An 18,646-nucleotide genomic window follows, 5' to 3' on the forward strand; every position below is an offset into this window, starting at 1 on the left:
ACACACACACACACACACATGATTTCAACCCTCTCCAGAATCTCATGATGCCTCCTTTGGCTGCACTCCAGCAGTTACAGTACACAGACATGTTCGTGGACTGTGAGCATCTTGGGATGGGAATGTTATGATTTCCATTTCCACACCCTCAGCACCCCTTGCACAGCAAGCACTGGGCAGATGTTTGTGGGAGGAATCAATGCTTTTTGTCTTATGTATCATAGAAGACCGCAGATTCTACCCACAAGCATTAAGTACCTATTTGGAATGGACACACATAGACCTTTACTACCACTCACTGTAGTGGACTCCCCGTGTCGATAAGGAAATGCTCTCCTAGCTGAGCTGGGTCCTCACCAGCCTTGGTCCTCAGGAAAAGTGCCGAGTCCTGGCCAGCGCCACCAGTAAGGCTCTGTCTCTATTCCACACCTGTGGAAAGAGGGTAAAGCTGTGCTTGTCTGCCCTCTGTGTGATGTGCGGAGGCCCAGCTTCGTGGAGACCCCTCCTTCTCACCATGCCGTCCTCCAGGCCTGGGCAGACTCAGGCTTCCCTGGAAGGAGATGCACTGAGCTCGGGATGTGACGGGAACTCGTGACACAACAGGGTGAGTGCCTGGCCCCAGGGCCCTGTCCACTTACGCTTGCTGGCCTTCAGGCTTCCTCGGGAGTGACCTCTCTAGAAGCATTAACGCCGCTGTGTTCCATGTATGCTGAAATAACCTATTTTGCATGGGCACATGGACAGTGGATGACAGATTCAAACCCGTAATGAAGAAAACCACAGATGAGGAAGCTGAGGTGTCTGGGCTCTGAACATGCACCCGAGCGGCCACAGGGGCTTGTAACTGGCACAACCCATAATTCTTGTACTCACGAAAGTTACTGGAAAAGCCCTCGGTGGAGGAATCCTGTGTGTCATCACAAGAGCTCCCCGAAACCAGCAGGCCACAGGCCACAGGACACACTCACTCTGGACCAGTTCAGTCGCTCACCTAAAAAGCAAACACCAAAACACTCAACACTTTGTGTAACGTTTAATATTTTAACAGTGAGCAAACAAGCCTTTTAGTAGGGGGCGGGGGGAAGCTCTCCCTTCCCTTCCTGGCTCTGTCCCTGGAGGAGTGAAGTGAGCCCTGGAGGGGAAGTTCTCAGCCACTCATGTGGGGCGGAGGCGGCTTCGCAAGTGGCCCCCACCTGAGTGTTTACCTTAGAGTAGAAGGCGTGGGGCTGGCTCTGCACAACCTCTTCTGGGGACTCTGTGCCTCAGTGTCAAGTGTTTTGAGGAACATTTAACTTCCTTTCCTCGTGTACATTTGCTTTCATAACCAGAAAGTTGTCCAGATTTTGTAATTCTGGGAATCTCCTTTAAATTCCTTTCTGCTCAAACAGAACAGATACAAGTAAGGCATTCGGTAGAACTTGGGATGCGGCCTGGCACGCACAAGGCAGCCGGCCAGGTGCTGGAGGGAGACCAGTAGATACCCATGAAGGTGGCGGGGCTCAGGGGATAGTTTCTCTGTTTGATTTCCAAGGGTGCGTTGTGGGAGCAATGCATACAATTTTATAAAGATTTTACTACTTTTCGTAGTCCTGGCTCACGGCCTTCTTGCTGTGTGATCAGGGCTGGGTCCTTCCTCCTCCTTTCTTCGTCTGTAAGAGGTGGTGATGGCAGAAGCAAGGCCTGGGTGAGCGTGTCTAACGTGAAAGCTCCTTCTATTTCCACGTATCAGGAGGGAACAAAGACCCACCCCTGCAGTCTCTGTTTCCCTGCATCCATATTTCTTTGTTATCGGATCTGCTCTATTTTAAGTGACACGCTTGCAATCTGTTTTGGTCTCTTCACTTTCTAACTTGGTGAGAGGTGCTTTTTGGTTATTTTCCAAATTATGCTCTAGTGCTCTCCTTTTGCCCAGAGGTCCCAGTAGAGTCATGCCAGCAAGTCCTGGGCCCCTCCTGATGTCCCGTGAGGCGTCCATCACCCCGCTGCACTCGAGAGGCCCGCAGGCCCCACCCCAGAGCCCTGGTCACAGAGCCACCTCCTCCCGGCCAGTCCTGCCGTAGCCCCGGAGGGAGACCGTGGCCAGGAGCCTCTCCCAGGACCCAGGTCAGTGCGCGGGTGCTGCTCTTGGCCTTGTAGGGACTGTGGGAACGTGGTCGGTCTGTCTTTCTGTCCCCCCCTCTCCTCGGGCAGGAGAGACAGGAGTAAGCACGGGGATGTGTCCTTTCCTAGCCAGACTTCTCCAGAAGTCTGACCAGAAGACTTCTTTGAACCATGACCTTTTTATATTCCCCTCTGGGGAGAGGAAGAAGGTTCACCCCGGTCAGGCCAGGTCACGTCGTGGGGATGGCGGGCCCTGCTAGAGGCACTGCCATCCCCCGTCTGACCTAAAGCACTTCTAGAAACTTTGATAAACCACAGGCCCTCGTGGGTCTCATTATTTTTTATTCTTTTATTATTTATATTCTTTTATTAACTGCCTGCAGCTGATTTTATGACACTTTTTCCACCTTGTTAATTTTGAAAGAATTTGGATCATTTATTAAGGTGACACTTAATAGCACTTCATGCTACTTTAGCTTTAATCTCTTCACATTTTAACCACATGGTTAATTAAAAGCATATTTTAGGTTGATTTGTAAATAACTTCTTGCAGTTGTGTTCTCTACGAGTATTCACTGAGGACCCTTAAACGCGTGAATTTTGAGTAACTATCATCCGACAGATATGGACAGCCACATCGTTTCCAAAAAAAGCAAGAGTTTAATTTTAAAAAGAGCTTCAGTGGAAATGACTTTCAACTGATTGGGGCCAAATTGGCCTTTGTGAGAAAACACCTAGGAGCTCTCAAGGCGGGTCCTCTGGGCATTCACTGAGGGACGTTTGTCCTAGGGCTCGCGCTCTCTCAACCCGCCTGGCGGGTGGTGTGCGGCTGCATCCGCCCACCTGCATGTGGAGCCAGTTCACTGAGCTCAGAACTTCCTGCGTACGTCACACAGGCTTCTCCCCACTTGCAGGACCGTGAGCACCAGGGGCCTACCTCCACTCCCCCTGCGCCCTCACCGCCGTGTGGACGGGAACCAGGTGCTCTGGGGGGCAAGGGGGGCCCTCCACCTCCACCGCCCACGTGCCCACCCTGGGTGGGTGCAGCCCCGTCCGCCCCCGGCCTTCATGCCCGCAGCTTCCGGAACGCGGTGGTACCGTGTCCTGGGCGTCGTGGGGTCTTCCTGAGCTCCTTCAGACCACCTCCTTCTGCGGCAGGTGAGTGTCTCGTGCGTGTTGGGCTCCGTGTCTCTGCCACTCACGCTAGAAGTCTGGGGAAATGCATTTCCCCAGGTGGAGGGAGACCTTTAGAAATCCCCGCTCTCGTTTCTGCTGGGTCTCCCAGAGGACAGCCTCTCTAAGCCCTGCGCGGCCATATGTGCCAGGTTTAAACATAATACTCCTACGTGACATGGGGCAGATTTTCTCTGGAGGAAAATGACCACTGTCACGTGGAGGCCGCATACCAGTGCTCATGGTTAAAGCAGGAAAAACTGGTCCTGAGGGCCATCGTTCCACCCACAGGTCTGCCTACCACGTCCTGTCCCCTGGTCAGCCAGGCTGGCAAGGGCCCCCTCCCAGGCCTCTCCTCCCCGCCCCGCAGCTCTGGGCCAGCCAAGTGTGCTTTCACCGGTTCTGTGACCGTGGCTGTGGCCGGGGTGGCCAGTCGGCGGGAGAGGGGGGCAGGGGGGATGCGCAGAGAGGTAGCACATTCATCCGAACCACAGGGGACACCTATATGGCGTCTCCTGCAGGATGAGAACCCCTCCAGCAGCACGTGGCCATAGAGCCTGTCACTGAGGGTGTGTCTCGGCAGGAGACCGGCCACTGCCTAGCAGCGCGCTTTCTCCGTGAGCGGACGGAGCAGAGCTGGTGTCTTTCTCTGGTGGCAGACAGGACGCGGGGACGTGGGAGGAGGGCTTGTGTCTGAGGGGGGTCTCCCGCCCCGGGGCCCCCAGGTGCACCGCGGCCACCGCACACCCGGCCTTCCGTCAGCCTGAAGATGGCCGTGCTCAGGCAGCTGGTGCTCCTGCTCTGGAAGAACTACACTGTGCAGGTAGGCACATGCCCCTGTGCACCGGGCCCCAGGAGGGGCGAACCGAGGGAGGGCCCCGTGACCCCTGCCAGCCTCGCGCTCCCCCAGCTGGCTCCTTCCCTTTCTCTTGCAGAAGCGCAAAGTCCTGGTGACCGTCCTGGAGCTCTTCCTGCCCTTGCTGTTCTCTGGGATCCTGATATGGCTCCGCTTGAAGATCCAGTCAGAAAATGTTCCCAATGCCACCATCTACCCCGGCCAGTCCATCCAAGAGCTGCCCCTGTTCTTCAGCTTCCCACCTCCAGGCGACACCTGGGAGCTCGCCTACATCCCGTCCCAGAGTGACGCTGTGAAGACCATCACGGAGATGGCACGGAGGACGCTGGTCATCAACATGAGAGGTGAGGTGTCCTCTGGGTCCCCTCCCGTCCAGCTATGGGGGACGAACCCAGGTGAGCCGCCCCGGCCAGTGGCCAGACTCAGCATCTGCCCTCGTTGGCGGGTCACTCGTTATAAAATGGGGACCACGTGGGTGACCCCTGGAGCAGCACGGGCTCTGGAATCACTCCCAGCGGTTCATGGTGGGGACAGCTCTGGAATTCCACGGGCAAGGTGTGCCGTGAGTGCGCCCTGCCAGCACCTTTCCTGGGTTGTGGTTTTGGGGGGACGGTTCTCGAAAAAGGCATCGGGAAGCCCGTTGCGGGACACGCCCAGTACATGCACCTGTCTCCTTGCCTCACTCTTTGCTTCCAGGATAAAAGTGTTACCGCTTTTCCTGCCTCCTCTTTGTTGTATACCACCTGTGGCCTATTGAATGCCCTGTGGCAAATGCTTCGGGGGAGGTTCTTGGCCCTCACGGAACGATGACGGGAAGCCCTTTACGTGGCGTGGGGTCTGGTGACAGAGAAACCGTGTGACACATGACATTAGTGTCCACTCCCATCACGACACCCCACATGGCCAGAGACAGAGGCCACCCCGTGCAGGGGGGCCGCCTCCAGCTCTCCCCAGAAACCCGGCCGCCCTGATGGTAGGGTGCTGCTGGTCCCCACGGCAGCCAGTCTCTCTGCCCCCCACGAAAGCCTTCTGGACTCTGAGGACAGGGATACAAAGCCCTAGAGAAACCTGGACATTTGCAGTCTTTTCCTGAAAATGACCTGAAGCAGCCCAATTTCCCAGTAGAACGGGCGCTCGGGCAACTCGCGGCTCTCCCACAGCTCGCGGCTTTCCCTCGGAGAAAGACTTTGAGGACTACATCAGGTACAACAACCGCTCCTCCAACGTGCTGGCCGCCCTGGTGTTTGAGCACACCTTCAACCACAGCGGGGAGCCCCTGCCTCTGGCGGTGAGGACCCCGCCCCACAGCCCCTCCCCCTCCTCAACCAGCCCAGCCTGTGAAGGCTCTCTGCCCGCCCGCTGGGCCACACCTGGCTTCACCACGGGGCCGGGGAGCACAGCTGGGTCCCCGCCAAGGGTGCCCTGGTCCCGCTCTAGCCCGTCGGGCCAGCGCGGCTGGGAAAGCCTGAAGAAGGCAGCCGGTGGCCCACTGCAGACCCCTTAGTCCTCCCACGTGTCCCCTGTGCGCCGTCAAGTGGGCAGGGGGGAAAGGAGCGGACACGTGGGACTTCCGGACACCAGCACTAGAATTTCAGTTATTTAAAACACAAGGAAGTCTTCCTGTCTGGTGGCATCAAGACCAGGAAATGATCCAGTTCCTCTAGCGTTATTTTGGGGACCCTCCACTGATGATCAGGGCGCCTTGGGTGCAGAGTTCCTGGAGGTGGCTGGCAAGACGGGGCTGGCAAGAACACCCCAGGAGCGCATCTCAGGGCTCCCTTCCCCACCCAGGGCAGGGCTACTCACCATGATGCTCCAGGACCCCGTGGATGTTGGGGGGGGTTGTGGGGGTGTGGAGTTCACGGTAATGAACCCCTAAACTCTCTCGTTGGACACGATGTTTGCTTCTCTGTCTGGATCCCTCAGAGTGGGTGCTTTTCTCTTTGTTCCCGTAGGTGAAATACCACTTACGGTTCAGCTACACACGAAGAAACTACATGTGGACCCAAACAGGCTCCTTTTTCCTGAAAGAGACAGAGGGATGGCACACCACTTCGCTCTTCCCACTTTTCCCAAACCCAGGACCAAGGGAGCCTGCGTCCCCTGACGGCGGAGAACCTGGTGAGAAGCCACGGCCACGATCCCTCCCGGGGCTGCTGACGGGACGGTCACGGGGGCCCCACTTCGCGTCCCTCTGCAGAAATACTCCTTTAGGGCTGTTTGGTCTTCTGCCGCGTAGAGGGAAGGAAGCGTCCGGGAAAGCTGGCTCTGATGGGTTAAGACTGCCACATCCTTAGAGGCACTGTCCCCACTTCCCTGAGGACGAGTGCTCCTGAAGGAAACTTCTGTGTCTCAGTCTTAAAGAGGCTACTACTGGTGTCGCGTCTGTGGGCTTGGCCTCATGCTTCCTTTCCCTCCGTGGCCTTTGCTGTGCATGGTTGTGTGGGCTTCGGGAGCTCTGTGGTCCTGGAGCAATTGTCCGGGGTCTGACTGTGCGAGCGGGGCACTTGCCGAAGCCAGCTCTTGGCTGGTTGTGCCCCCTCAGTGTGCGCGTTGGTCTGTCCCGTGTGGCCTGGGCAGGCACACACAGGCCACACAGCATGTGCGTCTCCCCCGAAGCACGGCTGCCCTCCCGGAACGGAGCTGGGGGTGAGCAGGGAGTAGCCCAGTCCGTGGGTCCCGGGTCCCGGGTTGCGGAGAACCCAGGGTTCCACCGTCTGCAGGAGACAGAGCGTGTCCAGGTTTTGGTGGAAAGAACCAGGAATGTCCCGAAACGAAGTGCCAGGCGGCCAGGCAGGCAGGCAGGAGGAAGGGAGGCGGCGGCCAGTGTTTAGAGACCGTGGCTGGTGCCTGGAGCCAGCAGCAGGAGAGACTGTCCTCCTGTTTTTGGGTACACTTTCCTAAGGTTGGAAGCAGATTTCGCTAGGTATAAATTCAAAATTTGCCCAAGAAGGAAAAGCAAGAAGGAGCCTGGGGAAAGCATTCCAGCCAATGACAAGGATCCACGTCTTTTTATGTTGAGGACTCGATAGTCCACGCCAGGTGCGAGCACACGAAGGCCCCCAAGCCATGGCAGGGACGCAGGCCAGGCACATAGCACAAACTCGGCGTGCTCCCCCAGCCCCATGTCCACACTCAGACCCACGGGGTCCCCGAAGGGAGTTCAGCCCCTGGAAGAGTCAGAAGGAAGGAGAAGATCCACATGCTGAAGGTGTTTGCCGTGGCTTTGTTTCTGGTCACAGACCTTTCAGCAGGGGGAGTGGTTGACGAGAGGGGGACTCCTCAGGGCTGGTTGCAGCCACGCCACAGTGGCTAACACACAGGCCAGGCTCTTCACTGGAATCCCTCACCCCTGGTCTGTTACTCCTCCTGCCTCACTGGCAGACTTTTATGACAGAGCACGTGGCAGGCGGTCAGAGAGGGCCAGCAGAGAGAGCACAAAGCACTCGAAGGTCTGAGCAGTGGCCTTTGGACTGTGATGCCTGCCTCTCTTGAAGGCGCTAGCTCGGGTGGAAGGAAGTAAGGCTGCTACTCAGCGGGCCTCAAGATAGCAGGATTACTGTTGATTATCCTGGGGGGCCCGATGTAATCAGCAGGGTCCTCCAAAGTGGACAAGGGGGGTGGAAGAGAGGGTCAGACCAGTGCCGCCTGGCTGGTCTTGGGGGTGCGGGAAGGGGTCGTGTGTCGGAGATGAGGATGGGGCCCCCGTAGGGGCGTCAGGTGGCGTCGCTCCGTGGCCCTGTCCACCAGGGAGACCCCAGTATGGCTCAGGGCATGCGGCTGAGTGAGCGAGCAGCACCCGTGATGTGGCTTTTCCCACTGCTCCGCGCTCAGGGTACATCCGCGAAGGCTTCCTGGCCGTGCAGCACGCGGTGGACAGGGCCATCATGCAGTACCACGCCAACGCCTCCACGCGTCAGCTGTTTGAGAAGCTCACCGTGATCGCGAAGAGGTTCCCTTACCCCCCTTTTATTTCGGACCCCTTCCTGGTTGCCATCCAGTACCAGCTCCCCCTGCTGCTCATGCTGAGCTTCACCTACACCTCGCTCACCATCATCCGGGCCGTCGTGCAGGAGAAGGAGAGGAAGCTGAAGGTAGCCGTGCTCTGTGTGGCTTCCAACTGTCTCGGCGGGTTGAGTGCAGGCGCCATGCCGCCGGGGGGAGGCAGCGAGCGGGGCACTGAGCCATACGAGCAGCCGGACGTGGGGTGGAACGCCCACCGTGGCGCCGGCAATCCCAGGGCTTCTGTGAAATCAAGCCCGGTGCATCCAGGTCTTAAAACCCTGATAAAGCACCACATGTTGTGTGCAGTGCGCTGAAGCCTGACATGTTGAAAAGACCATGGTTTGGATGTGCTAGGTCAAGCAGAACACAGCGTTAAACTAATTTCACGGGTTCCTGTTAACTTTTTTGCTGTGGCCACTAGAAAACTCTAAATTATATACCTACTCACATCCAAATCCTGCTGAACAGAGCCACCCCAGGGGGACCAAACATTTTGGTTCGTGGCCGGGCAGAAGGCCCGTTCACTCTGCACGGGTCAGGCACAGCTGTAGGTCTGCACCACCAGGTGCAGTGGGAACGGGGGTAAGGAGTATGGAAGGTGTCCTTGCCTTAATCAAGTACAGCTGCACAATAGCGTCACCCATAAACTCATGCCGGTGATGCTGTTGAAATTACCCAGACTTTATTTGAAGTTCTTCCTTCGGCAGCAGCTGTGACACTTAGCATATTCTCATAGATGCCACATCTGTGATCGGGGGGCTTGTAAGCAGGGGGCCACGAGAGGGGACGGGTGCTGTCTGCGTGGGTGTGGGGTAGCGGTGCAATGGTGTGATGTGGACGCTGGGGGCCGGGAGAGGGGATGGGGTGCTGTCTGCGTGGGTGTGGGATGGGACGGCGGTGCAATGGTGTGATGTGGAAGGGGTTGGCAGCAGATGTGAAATGGCTCAGAAGCAAATGTTTATGCCCACAGATTGATAGATAAAACCAACATGGTGGAATGTTGAATGATTGTTGAATCTAAGTGGAGGGCAGGGGCACGCTGGGTGAGGGGCAAGGTGGGCTGATCCCTCCGGAAGCAGGCAGGGCATCCCAGGGGGGCAGCACCTAAGACCAGGGAGATGGAGGAGGAGGGCAGGGGAGGAGGGCACAGGTGAACCACGTCTTTTGCCTGGCGCGTGCTGAGCGTGTGTCCCGGGCGTCCCACTGCTGTCCCCTCTTGGCCTGTGGGCGACACCACACATCCGCACGGATGCACAGGCTCCGGGCCAAGGCAGCAGGTGCGTCAGAGTGCATGTGTGGGGCTCTCTCCCCAGGAGTACATGCGCATGATGGGGCTCAGCAGCTGGCTGCACTGGAGCGCCTGGTTCCTCCTCTTCTTCTTCTTCCTCCTCGTGGCGGTCTCCTGCGTGACCCTGCTGTTCTGCGTCAAGGTGAGTGTGGCCTGGTGGAGAGCATGCCGGTGGAGGGGACTGGAGAGCCAGAGGCCCTGCAGCACCCCGGGGCAACGCCAGCTGCGGCCCAGGGCTTCGGGGCTAGTCGGCCCCTCTCCCACCCTCACCAGCTTCGTTTGAGGCCAGAACGTTTAAGGTCTTCCTGGTTTTGTCCCCACCTCCCCCGCCGCGGCCTGCCCTGCCCATGTGACCTCCGGGATGCCCTCGCAGGTGAAGAAGGACGTGGCTGTGCTCACTCACAGCGACCCCTCGCTGGTCCTGGTCTTCCTGCTGTGCTTCGCCACCTCATCCGTCTCCTTCAGCTTCATGGTCAGCACCTTCTTCAGCAAAGGTGAGCCGGCCCGCCCCCAGGACCGTGGGCACCCCAGCGACCCCAGCTCAGGAAACCTGGCAGGTCCCTTCCGGGCGTCAAAGCAGCCCACAGGCTGGAAGGGGCTGTGCTCTGCACTGGCCTTTGGACTTGGTTCTCGGGGTCCTCCCACTTGTATAATGTCGGAGCCTCAGGGAAGGCTGCCCGAGGGTGGGCGTGTCTCTGCTGGTGGACATGTCCCCGCGGTGGGCATGTCCCTGTGGGCGGAGTGTCCCCATGTGTGGGCGTGTCCCTGTGAGTGGGCGTGTCCCCGTGGGTGGGCGTGTCTCTGCTGGTGGACATGTCCCCGCGGTGGCGTGTCCCTGCGGGCGGGTGTGTCCCCGTGGGTGGGCGTGTCTGCGAGTGGGCGTGTCTCTGCGGGTGGGCGTGTCCCGCGGGTGGGCGTGTCCCGCGGGTGGGTGTGTTTCTTCGAGTGGGCGTGTCCCCGTGGGTGGGCGTGTCCCGCGGGCGGGTGTGTCCAGTGGGCGGGTGTGTCCCTGAGAGGGGGCGGGCTTGTCCCCGTCTATGGGCGTGTCTCGCGGGGGGGGGCTTGTCCCCCGCAGTGGGTGTGTCCCGTGAGTGGGCGTGTCCCCGCCGGGCTTGGACACTGTGGCCACAGGTGCGCGCCACCCCCAGCAGAGGTGTGGTTTTTCTTTTTACCAGCGCTATGGTCTGAGGACTCGTGTCTTCTTTCAATCTCACATGATTTTGCTCTCAACGTTCACCAGGTTTTGCGTTCCACGATCGGCGGCACGGTCTTCCGCTAGACCTCTGCTGGGGCCTCTCGTTTTGTCCTGTGTCTTCTTTTTTCGTTGCGGCAGAGTACACCTGACACTTGGCCACCGTCGCCATTCCTGAGCACAGTCAAGTGTCAGCAAGCCCGTGCACACGGTGGTGTGACCGTCCCCACCCCCACCCCAGAACTCTTCCGTCTTCCCACACTGAAGCTCTGCCCCGCTATGCACTGACTGGCCATCTCTCCCCGTCCCTGGAACCCACCGTCCACTGTCTGTCTCTGGGGCTGTGGCCACGCTAAGTAGCCCACATGAGTGGAATCACACAGTGCGCGTCCCTTTGTGGCTGGCTTCTCTCGCTGAGCCCACTGCCCTTGGGGTTCATCCCCGTCCTGGTGGGTGTTGTGAAGCTGTGTGATATTCTCCTGTGCGGATGGGGCACATTCTGCTCATCCACCCACCCATCCACGCACACACGGGCTGCTTTCACATTTCAGCGCCCGTGAGTCGTGCTCCTGTGAACTCGAGCATGCAAGCACATCCTTGTACCCAGAAATGGAATTGCCGGGCCATGCGCTGGTTCTGTGCCTATCATTTGAGGAGCTGCCAGGCTGTTTCCCACAGCGACGCCACCACTTTCCATTTCTGCCCAGAGCGCTTGGGGCTCCACATCCTCACCCGCGCTCCTCATGTTCTGGTTTGGGTAGTAACCATCCTGGTGGGCGTGAGGCGGTGTTCCTCCTTCATGTCTCTCAGCTTCTTTTCCATACTTATGGAAATCTTTGTGCTGAGTCTGTGTGACTTCCTCATGGTTGTCTTCCAGTTCCCTGGTTGTCTGTTTGACTGTGAATGTTCCAGAATGTTCTAGAATCTACCAAGACTTTATTTCTCCTACCCTATTTCTCTTTTTCGAGTATTCAGCTGATTCTTGTACACATCCACTTACTCTTGTTTCCTCATCCATTTTTGTGGGAAAACATCCCCCCCCTTTTTTTTAGAAGGAAGCACTTCTTCACGTGCTCCTACGTCCACGACTCCCTGATCCTGAAGTCCCGTGTTTCCTATCACACGCCTCCCCTTGGAGGACTCTGGACATGTGGCTCATCCCCAGATTTTGAGCTCCAGCTGAGGCTTCTCTCCTGACATTCAGACTCACACACAACTTCCCTGAGATGCTCAGCGTGCATCTCCACCCGAGCATGTCCATCACCACCTCTTGACCTTGTCCTCAGAAGCCCGTTCCCTGTCTCTGCTGGGAGTACCCTGTCCTTCCTGCCACTCACCAAAACACCTTGGGAATCATCCCTGACATCCTTCTCTCTCTCAAGTTCTGCACCACATCCGAGCAGAAGGGCAGCTCGAATCCCCGTCCCCACCGCCTCCACTGCCCCACCCATCAGCCGGGTTCACATGGTGGCCTTGAGCTGTCTTCCTGCTTCTGCCCTGGCCACCCTTCAGCTCTGGACATGGCCAGTAGTGTGAGCCTCCAGAGCCTGGCACTCTTCCACTCAATCCTTCCTGTGACCGTCGGCCTCACTCAGAGGGAAAGCCAAAGGTTTTGCCGAGGCTGCAAGGCCCTGCCCAGCCCCTTTGCTCTAGGCTGGCCACACCGCCTTCTAACACTCTTGCTTCAGCCAGGTCGGAGGTTTTCAAAGTGCAGTCCACAGACTCCTGCGGACCTACGAGTTCCTTAGGGGGATTCACAAAGTCAGAACTATTTTTATGAGAATACCCAGATGTCATTTGCCTTTTCTACCATGTTGATGTGTGCGCTGACAGGCAAAGAAGCAAAGGAAGGTAAAACCAGGGGCTCTGAGTGCCAGTCAGGACAGGCCCCAAGCTGCACTGGGCGTCATCCCCGCGCATGCTCCAGCAAGCAAACGACAAACGAAAAGTGTTGATTTCACTCAGAAGTCTCCTTGATGAGCAGCAAAATTTATTAATTTTATTAAACGTTGACTCTTAAGTATACTTTTTAAACATTCCGTGGGATGAAATGGGATGTTTGCATAAAGTGCTTGTTGCATACTCAAGGGTGATGATTGTCTTGAGGAAAAGCTTGTGGGTGGCGGCCTGAGTTGTCAGCTAAACGAGCCCTTTCCTTCCTTCCTTCCTTCCTTCCTTCCTTCCTTCCTTCCTTCCTTCCTTCCTGGAACACCATTTTTGCTTAAAAGAACCACCCCCGGACTATAATTACTCAGGTCACCTGGGTGTTTGGCAGGCATTTTTCTCAAATTTGCAGTGTCTTTTAAGGAGAACAACTGACAGCATCTGACAGCTTTCAAGTGAAAAATAGGATTTTACGAACTTGAAGCTGACACCCAGAGCTTGATGGTGTCCCAGCACTTAGCCTCTTAGGAGACTGGCGATTGTTAATCAGCCAATGTGATTTTTCTGTATGTTGTACAATAAAACATGTCCACACTTGGAAGATCTGCGTACCTCAGCAAACAGTACGTTCTGCACGACCGACGCATCACATTACGAAATCATGCCTGAGGAATAACCCCTCCAAAGTGCAAGGCAGACCAGCAGATTCTCACATAACCAAGCGTGAGAGGCTCATCGGTCAGTCTGGGTCCACATGGCAGCCGACCTTTGAGACGAGCAGCTATGGAGTGGTACTTGAGTGACTCTGTATCTAGGAAGAAGAGCTGCAAGTATCTGAGAAGGCTGTCCACATACCCTCCCTTGTCCAGCTGCCAGCCTGTGTGAAGCTGGTTCTCTTCAGGGGCTTCGTCCCCAACAGCGTAGTATGACAGGGTGACCGCAGAACAGCTGTAATCCCTTAAATCGGACGCTGCAGAGGCTTGCAGATATGGAACACAGTGCCACTTTCCTTGCTCAATTGTGGGAAATACAGCTGACTTTCATGAAAATACTTATGTTCAGTTTTAGTGGGTTTGTTATCGTTCTGAAAAATCTTTAAATTTTCTTAGTACTAATTCGCGATCCCGCAGGAACTGGTATGCGTATACATGCGTCCGTGACCCACACGAGCACACGTTCTCTGATGTTCTCAATCACTTTTAAGACCATAGAGGGGTCTTACGACCAGAGCATCTGAAGGCCGCCAGCGCAGACTGCAGCCATGCCGTTCTCCCCGTGACTCCCCCATCACGCCTTTCCCACATGTTACCTTCCCGTCACAGTTGTCCTTGGCCCACTGGCTACTGTTGCTGCCCCAGCCCAGGGGACGCCTGGTCCCCATCTGTGCCTTGCTGCTCTGCACAGGGCTGTCCCCACCCAGCACACTCTGCTCTGCTCCGTTACTCTCTGTGCCCCCAGTGGGTTACAAGCTCCGGGAGGGGAGGAGCTCGTGTGTGTGGTTGTGGCAGGTTCCCCGGTGCCCGGCATAGGGCCTGTCTGTGGAACGGATGAGTGAATGACAGGGGACGGACCAGGTGAGAAGCAGGGCTGGGCTGGGCCGTGTCCACTGTGCAACGTCAGGGTGAAGTCTGCAGGAGAGGGCTGGGGACATCTGTGTGTGGGTCCCCGGGATAGGGAGGGCATGTGGCCCCAGGTGGGGTCACGGTCCTGGCAGAACATGCACCCTGACAAGAGGAGAGGCCGCGGGCCGAGCCTGGGGTCCCCCAGCCCTGGCGCCCGCATCCCCGCACACAATGGCCGATGCCGGGCGGGGTGGGCAGCCCGGGCTCTCCCCTGCATTCAACACACTTGTCTTCTCTCCATCCGTAGCCAACATGGCAGCTGCCATAGGGGGCTTCCTCTACTTCTTCACCTACATCCCATACTTCTTCGTTGCTCCCCGATACAACTGGATGACTCTCAGCCAGAAGCTGCTCTCCTGTCTCCTGTCCAATGTTGCCATGGCGATGGGAGCCCAGCTCATAGGAAAATTTGAAGCAAAAGGTGAGTCTCTTCCTTCTGACGAGCGGCCCTTGCCGACTGAGTTACTAAGAGAGTGTGCTCAGGGCCACCTCCAGCACGCTGCTCCAGCTCCGAGCAGGACAGCTCAGCGAGCGGGGCAGGGGACGGCAGGTGCTCCGCGGTGGGGAGGCTCTCGTCTGGGCAGGAGCCCCGGGGGAGGCAGGCCAGACCCGGACGCTCAGAGGACAGAGCGCTAACGTGCCCAGTGCGGCGACAGCCACCACTCGCCCAGAGCTCCTGCCCGGGAGCAGCTGGGGCTGTGAGAGAGCAGACCTCTGAGCCTCTGCCTGCGCCTGGGGTGCTCAGAATAGTGAGGCCCTGGCCTCAAGAGTCTGTGGGTGGTGACCAGCCCCCAGTTCTTGGTCAGGTGGCAGAACAGGTGCCTCCCCGCGCAGTGAGTGGGGATGAGGGAGAAACAAGTCACAAGCCAGAACTGTTTTTGTGATTTTCATGTAAACATCACAGGGGTTGAATAAAACACGTCTTTGGGCACAGGGGCCGCCTGCTCGGGTTTCAAGGGTGGGGTCCGCCCTGCTCCTCTGAAAGTTGGAGAGGCCCCCGTTTACCCTTAGAGCCCACGTGCTGGGGGGTGTCCTCCCGGGAGGACCTTGGAGGGGTGGAGGGGGCTGTCGCCGCCAAGAGGAGGCAGGAGGGTGAGCATGAGCTTCTGCATGGCTGTGGCGTTGTGCTGGCCTTTCCCATCTGGGGACGGACCTGTGCGTCTGCGGGCGCTGGGCCCTGTGCTGCCCGGCTTCTCTGTCTTGGGCTTCGTGGTCTCGTGGTCTCGTGTCTCATGGTCCTGGCTGTTGTGGTTTTCTAGCATGGGTCTGTGGGAGGAGGGAGGCCACGGATCATCCGTGTGGCCTTAGTTTTCATTAGAGTTGTTTTCTTCTGTGGTGGTGTCTTCTCGTGCTTCGGCCTTTAAACGTCTGCGTTTCTGTGTTTAACTGTGTGTGGTAAATGTAGACTTTTTCAATGCACTGCCCCTTCCAGGGTTCAAATACTTTCTTAAAAGCCATTAACTAAGAAGAACCTAACTGTAGAGCAACTCTTCGTTTCCAAAGTTCTACACCAATTTTACTTAAAACAAACTTCTGGTTGCTTGAAAGTGACCAAAACCAGAGCACAGCCGCTTGGAGCCGACAGAGGGTAGCCGGCCATGTGGAGGCTGCGGGCACTGTTTGGGCTGCGGTGTTTCAAACCAGACAGAAGGCAAGACTTGTGGGCACCACAAGTCGAGCTTTATACATGTCTCAAGTGCTTCTATTTTTTTTTTTTAAAGATTTTATTTATTTATTTATTTAAGAGAGAGAGAAACAGCATGAGAGGGGAGAGGGTCAGAGGGAGAAGCAGGCTGCCCGCTGAGCTGGGAGCCTGATGTGGGACTCGATCCCAGGACTCTGGGATCATGACCTGAGCCGAAGGCAGTGGCTTAACCAACTGAGCCACCCAGGCGCCCCAAGTGCTTCTATTTTTTGAAAAGACTTGTACTAAACATACACTATTCATGTGGGCCTTCCCTGAATCATACACATGTATCTGTGTATTTGCGCGGTTGTACCTGTGGATGGTGCGTGTGCATACGTGTACCATGTACGTGGACACACATGGATGAGCATGGAGGTCGTGCTCTGTCTTCCAGGCGTAGGCGTCCAGTGGCAAGACCTCCTGAGTCCCGTCAATGTGGACGACAACTTCTCCTTCGGGCAAGTGCTGGGCATGCTGCTACTGGACTCTGTCCTCTACGGCCTGGTGACCTGGTACATGGAGGCCGTGCTCCCAGGGCAGTTCGGAGTGCCCCAGCCCTGGTACTTCTTTGTCATGGTGAGTTCCGCACGCTGGCTGCCTGTGTTGGGGATAGAGGTGCCCTCCGCACACACCCGGGCCCCTCCAGTCCCTGGCACATGACCCAGCCCCATGTGCGGTCAGTGAGCCGTGTGTCCCCAAGGCCCTGAGACCCTCCACTGGCCGAGATGAGCCCTACACTCCAGGGTCTGCGAGATCCCACCACCAGAGATGAACCAGGCTGACCCTGTGCTATGTAGCCCTTTGGACTGTTTTTCTACGCACATACATATCACATACACATGCTTGTGTTTATAGAAAGGGGATCATGCTGGAAAGATGCCTGAAACTTGTTTTTTTTTAACCTGACTTAGCTATCTTAAATATAAATGTGTGGATCTGTTTATAAACATACTTTTAGATTTTTACATATACACATTTGTAAGTTTTGTTTTACTTGTCTGGATTATGTTGTCTGCACTCTGGGTAAGCCTGCCAGGGACCAAGTGCCCAGACGGCAGGTCAGGAAGGGGCTCCGAGCCTCCCCAGGATAGAGGAGGGAGGAGACACATTCCCCCGGGCGGAGGGCTACGTGCTGCGTGTATTCAGCGTGTCGGTAAACATGTTGCCGTTCATCACACACAAAATGAACCAACACGGGTCAGTTACTTGAGACCCATCTGATTTCCATCCTAGCCCTCGTACTGGTGCGGGCACCCGCGGACGGTTTTGGGAAAAGAAGAGGAAGACGATGACCCAGAGAAAGCGCTCAGAACGGAGTACTTTGAGGCTGAGCCGGAGGACCTGGTGGCCGGGATCAAGATCAAGCATGTGACCAAGGTGCCACACCCCGTGGGCTGGGCGGGTGTGGAGACCTTGTGAGCCACAAGGCGTGACACATGCCACCTTCCCCAGGGCTCTCTCCAAGCCAGGTCCTGGTCCCATGGCTGCCCTCTGACCAGCTGTCTGGGCACCAACCACTCCCCAGGCTCCATCCCCAGGGCCTGGGGGACTCAGGCTTGAGTCAGCACCACCTGGACTTAACCTCCCATCAGCTTTGCAGCAAACACTTGCTGTGCTCACTGCACGGGGACGGTTGTCGGGGACGGATGTGGGGTACCTGCCCGGTGGGGGTGGGGGAAGCGCTGGGGAGCAGCATGGCCTCCAGTCAGCCTCTGCCCGAAACTTCCCACCTCTGCACTGACTGTTGGTGCTGGGCATGGGCTCCCAAGCCCCTCTGGATGGGCATTCCAGAGGGCATTCTGGAGGCAGTCGGGGGTGGGGCCTGCAGTCCAGGGCGTCCTCTGCCTTTGCTGCAGGTGTTCAGAGTGGGGAACAAGGGCAAGGCGGCCGTCAGAGATTTGAACCTGAACCTGTACGAGGGGCAGATCACGGTGCTGCTGGGCCACAACGGCGCAGGGAAGACCACCACCCTCTCCATGCTCACAGGTGAGGGGCCGTGGCCTGTGTTCTGGCAGCCCCGCCACAGGCCCACTCACCCACTGAGGCGGGACCAGGCTTGCCCGCAAACTCATGGCCAGGATGCTCGGTAGAATGAAGCAAAGCCGCATGAATAGGACCCAGGCCACCCTCACGCCGAGCAGAGGGTATCCGTGCTGAACTCACACCTCTGGGTCCTCTGCTTGGCCCTAGGTCTCTTTCCCCCGACGAGCGGACGGGCGTATATCAATGGGTACGAGATTTCACAAGACATGGTTCAGATCCGCAAGAGCCTGGGCCTCTGCCCACAGCACGATGTGCTGTTCGACAACCTGACCGTCGCAGAACACCTGTATTTCTATGCACAGGTGAGCCGGCGGCTCAGTGGACTCAGGTCGCGTGCTGGTTCTGTGGCCTGTGTGCTTGCGCCCCAGGGTGTGAGCCCTCAGCCCCCCAGCAAACAGAACACACTCTGAGCAGCGTTCGCAGATCTGCACTGGGAGGCGGGGAGGGACGTCAGGGCACCAGGTGCGGCTCACGGAGAAAAGGGGATGACACCGAGGCCAGGCTCCTTGAGGACTGGACGGGCCAGCCTCCCAGCGGGAGCCCCTGCCGGACCTCTCCGTCCCCCGCTGTTGCAGCTGAAGGGCTTGTCCCGTCAGAAGTGCCCTGAAGAAGTTCAGCGGATGCTGCACGTCCTCGGTCTGGAGGACAAGCAGGACTCCCTGAGCCGGTTCCTGAGTGGGGGCATGAAGCGCAAGCTCTCCATCGGCATCGCCCTCATAGCGGGCTCCAAGGTAGGCGGGCGGGAGGCCCCGGGGCAGGGCCCCGTGCACGCAGATGGCCGCTCGGGACGGCCGCA

At 57.4% G+C, this 18,646-nt stretch overlaps 1 protein-coding gene across 1 annotated transcript in view; it reads left to right on the top strand.

The window, feature by feature from the left end:
• ABCA3 (ATP binding cassette subfamily A member 3) overlaps window positions 1–18,646 on the top strand; it is a 38,094-nt gene that overhangs the window by 2,147 nt on the left and 17,301 nt on the right. The window contains exons 2-16 of the mRNA XM_081818889.1: window positions 1,895–2,103; window positions 3,015–3,258; window positions 3,999–4,096; window positions 4,209–4,473; window positions 5,290–5,417; window positions 6,085–6,250; window positions 7,964–8,223; window positions 9,448–9,564; window positions 9,796–9,916; window positions 14,368–14,541; window positions 16,202–16,383; window positions 17,041–17,184; window positions 17,664–17,793; window positions 17,998–18,152; window positions 18,426–18,614. Coding sequence (XP_081675015.1) covers window positions 4,043–4,096; window positions 4,209–4,473; window positions 5,290–5,417; window positions 6,085–6,250; window positions 7,964–8,223; window positions 9,448–9,564; window positions 9,796–9,916; window positions 14,368–14,541; window positions 16,202–16,383; window positions 17,041–17,184; window positions 17,664–17,793; window positions 17,998–18,152; window positions 18,426–18,614 — 2,085 coding nt within the window. The 5' untranslated portion in view covers window positions 1,895–2,103; window positions 3,015–3,258; window positions 3,999–4,042. The remainder of the gene's footprint in view (window positions 1–1,894; window positions 2,104–3,014; window positions 3,259–3,998; window positions 4,097–4,208; window positions 4,474–5,289; window positions 5,418–6,084; window positions 6,251–7,963; window positions 8,224–9,447; window positions 9,565–9,795; window positions 9,917–14,367; window positions 14,542–16,201; window positions 16,384–17,040; window positions 17,185–17,663; window positions 17,794–17,997; window positions 18,153–18,425; window positions 18,615–18,646) is intronic.

This window comes from Leptonychotes weddellii, chromosome 5 (assembly GCF_054177405.1).
Source record: "Leptonychotes weddellii isolate Sample4059 chromosome 5, ASM5417740v2, whole genome shotgun sequence".
Taxonomy (NCBI): Eukaryota; Metazoa; Chordata; class Mammalia; order Carnivora; family Phocidae; genus Leptonychotes; species Leptonychotes weddellii.